This window comes from Saprolegnia diclina (assembly GCF_000281045.1).
Source record: "Saprolegnia diclina VS20 unplaced genomic scaffold supercont1.54, whole genome shotgun sequence".
NCBI lineage: Eukaryota > Oomycota > Saprolegniomycetes > Saprolegniales > Saprolegniaceae > Saprolegnia > Saprolegnia diclina.
Window position 1 is genome coordinate 193,524 of NW_008246121.1, and position 1,861 is coordinate 195,384.

General features: G+C 54.1%; 1 protein-coding gene across 1 annotated transcript; it reads left to right on the plus strand.

The window, feature by feature from the left end:
* The first annotated feature begins 717 nt into the window (after positions 1-717).
* On the plus strand, positions 718-1,567 carry SDRG_12968 (hypothetical protein). Its single transcript, XM_008619051.1, has one exon. It carries the CDS (start codon positions 731-733, stop codon positions 1,487-1,489), a length of 759 nt encoding a protein of 252 aa, XP_008617273.1. The 5' UTR covers positions 718-730; the 3' UTR covers positions 1,490-1,567.
* The last annotated feature ends 294 nt before the right edge of the window (positions 1,568-1,861 follow it).

A 1,861-nucleotide genomic window follows, 5' to 3' on the forward strand; every position in this document is an offset into this window, starting at 1 on the left:
TGTAGTAGTAGTACCATTTCCGGTACGGTGAACTGTACTCCATGACATTGATTCCATGCATTCCTTCATTGCGCCTTGCACCGCTGCCGTTGGTAATCACGAAACGTAGTATAAACCTCAAGCATGGCTGCAAAAGGTACCAGATTCGGCGGGAACCGCACGCCTCCATGCAGTGCGTGTCTTCGTGCATTCCTGTCGGAGTACTTTCGCATGCACGCCACACCAAGAACGAACAAGCGCGTGGCCCGCGGTGCTTCCAGAGGGCTTAAGTGGCCGTGTCCCACACGCGTGCAGCCGGTGACAAGTTGAAGGAATTGACCAATTATGAACACTATGCATCCTTCGGAGTAGCCGTGGGCGGTATTTTGTGAGTGACGGTCAGTGCGGGCATCCAACCAGCGAATCTGTTTGCGAATCATTCGCTGTGGCACATCCCTCGGCTTCCTTGGTAGTGGGCCTTCATGCCACGTACAGGCAAGCGACGGGGCAGCTACGGTGGTGTCCCTAGAGAAGAATTATGTAGAGAGGCATTAAGAGTCATGAAGCCAGTAGTATGTATTCTCGAGTCTGGGCAAGAACGACGTGCCAAGGACGTCTGATAACGACCACCCGTGCACCGGCGAATCTAAAAATAGAACCCAAAATCACATGTTTTCTTCCATGTCGCCTGTCCCATCGAGCCCCACGATGGGACAGGAATGGTCACTTTGCCTTTGACAACGCCATTGACATGACGTCCCGCCACACGACGAACGATGACATTCACTTTATTGCGTCGGCCAAAGCGCTACTTGAAGCGTCGCCTTTGTCTCCACGCCCAGAAGCACGCCCGTGGGACAACGCTTCGACCGCGCTCGGTCTCTTGCCCGTCAGCCTCACAGCGTCTATTGGCTCGGGTCAAAGTGTCCTTGGCTACTATGTACAATACGACATGACGCTCAAGTGTCCGATCACATCGCGCGCCTGGACCATCCACAAGCGCTACTCGCAGCTGCTCCAGTTCCGATCACAAGTGGCCAAGCTTCACGCCGCGTCTCCATCGTCCTCGCTCGTTCACGTGCTCAAGCTCCCCTTTCCCAAGAAGGCTCTCGACTCGGAGAAGCCAAGTGTCATTGCCGAGCGCATGCGGCGCTTCCAAATCTTTGTCGAGCACGTCTGGAGCCTATACGCCAGCTGCGTGGTGCCAACCAGCGGCGCGCCAGAGGAAGCCGCTGCCGTCGTCGCGTGTCTACGCGAGTTTCTGAGTGTGCCCGAGGCCGTGCTGGCCATCTCGGTGCGCCACATCAACGAGATGCCCCAGGACATGGACCCATGCGTAGTGTGCTTGGGCGACTTCGACGTTGACGACTTGCGCTGTCCGTCGGTGGTGCTGGCGCTGTCGTGCGGCCATGTGTTTCACCGCGATTGTCTTCAGCAGTGGTGCGCAGTGGCAGCGACGTGCCCGACATGCCGGTCTGAAGTGGGGTCCATGGCAAGCCTGAAGATGTAGCTGAGAAGTGTCGATGTTCTACAATCTATGTACGACTTGTTTCCCGAGTAAGAAAAAAGTGTTTCTTTTGTTTGAGTGTTTTCACACAGTTGGTTTTGTCTTGAACATGCCAGGACTAGTACATCAGCTTTGTACTAGTAGGGTAATTATGATAAAGTACAATAGAGCAAATGAAGACGCACACAGTAGCTGCGATGAAGGATCGGGCGAACATCATGCCATTGAGAACAGCGATGAACTGGACCAACGCATCATCCCGTGTGCGAAATGGTAAGTTGCATTTCAGCATCTATTAACCTCTAGAGACTGTTTCAGGCGCACATTCAAATGCAACGTGCTGATGGCATACATTGAACCTTCTGGCGAGGGCAC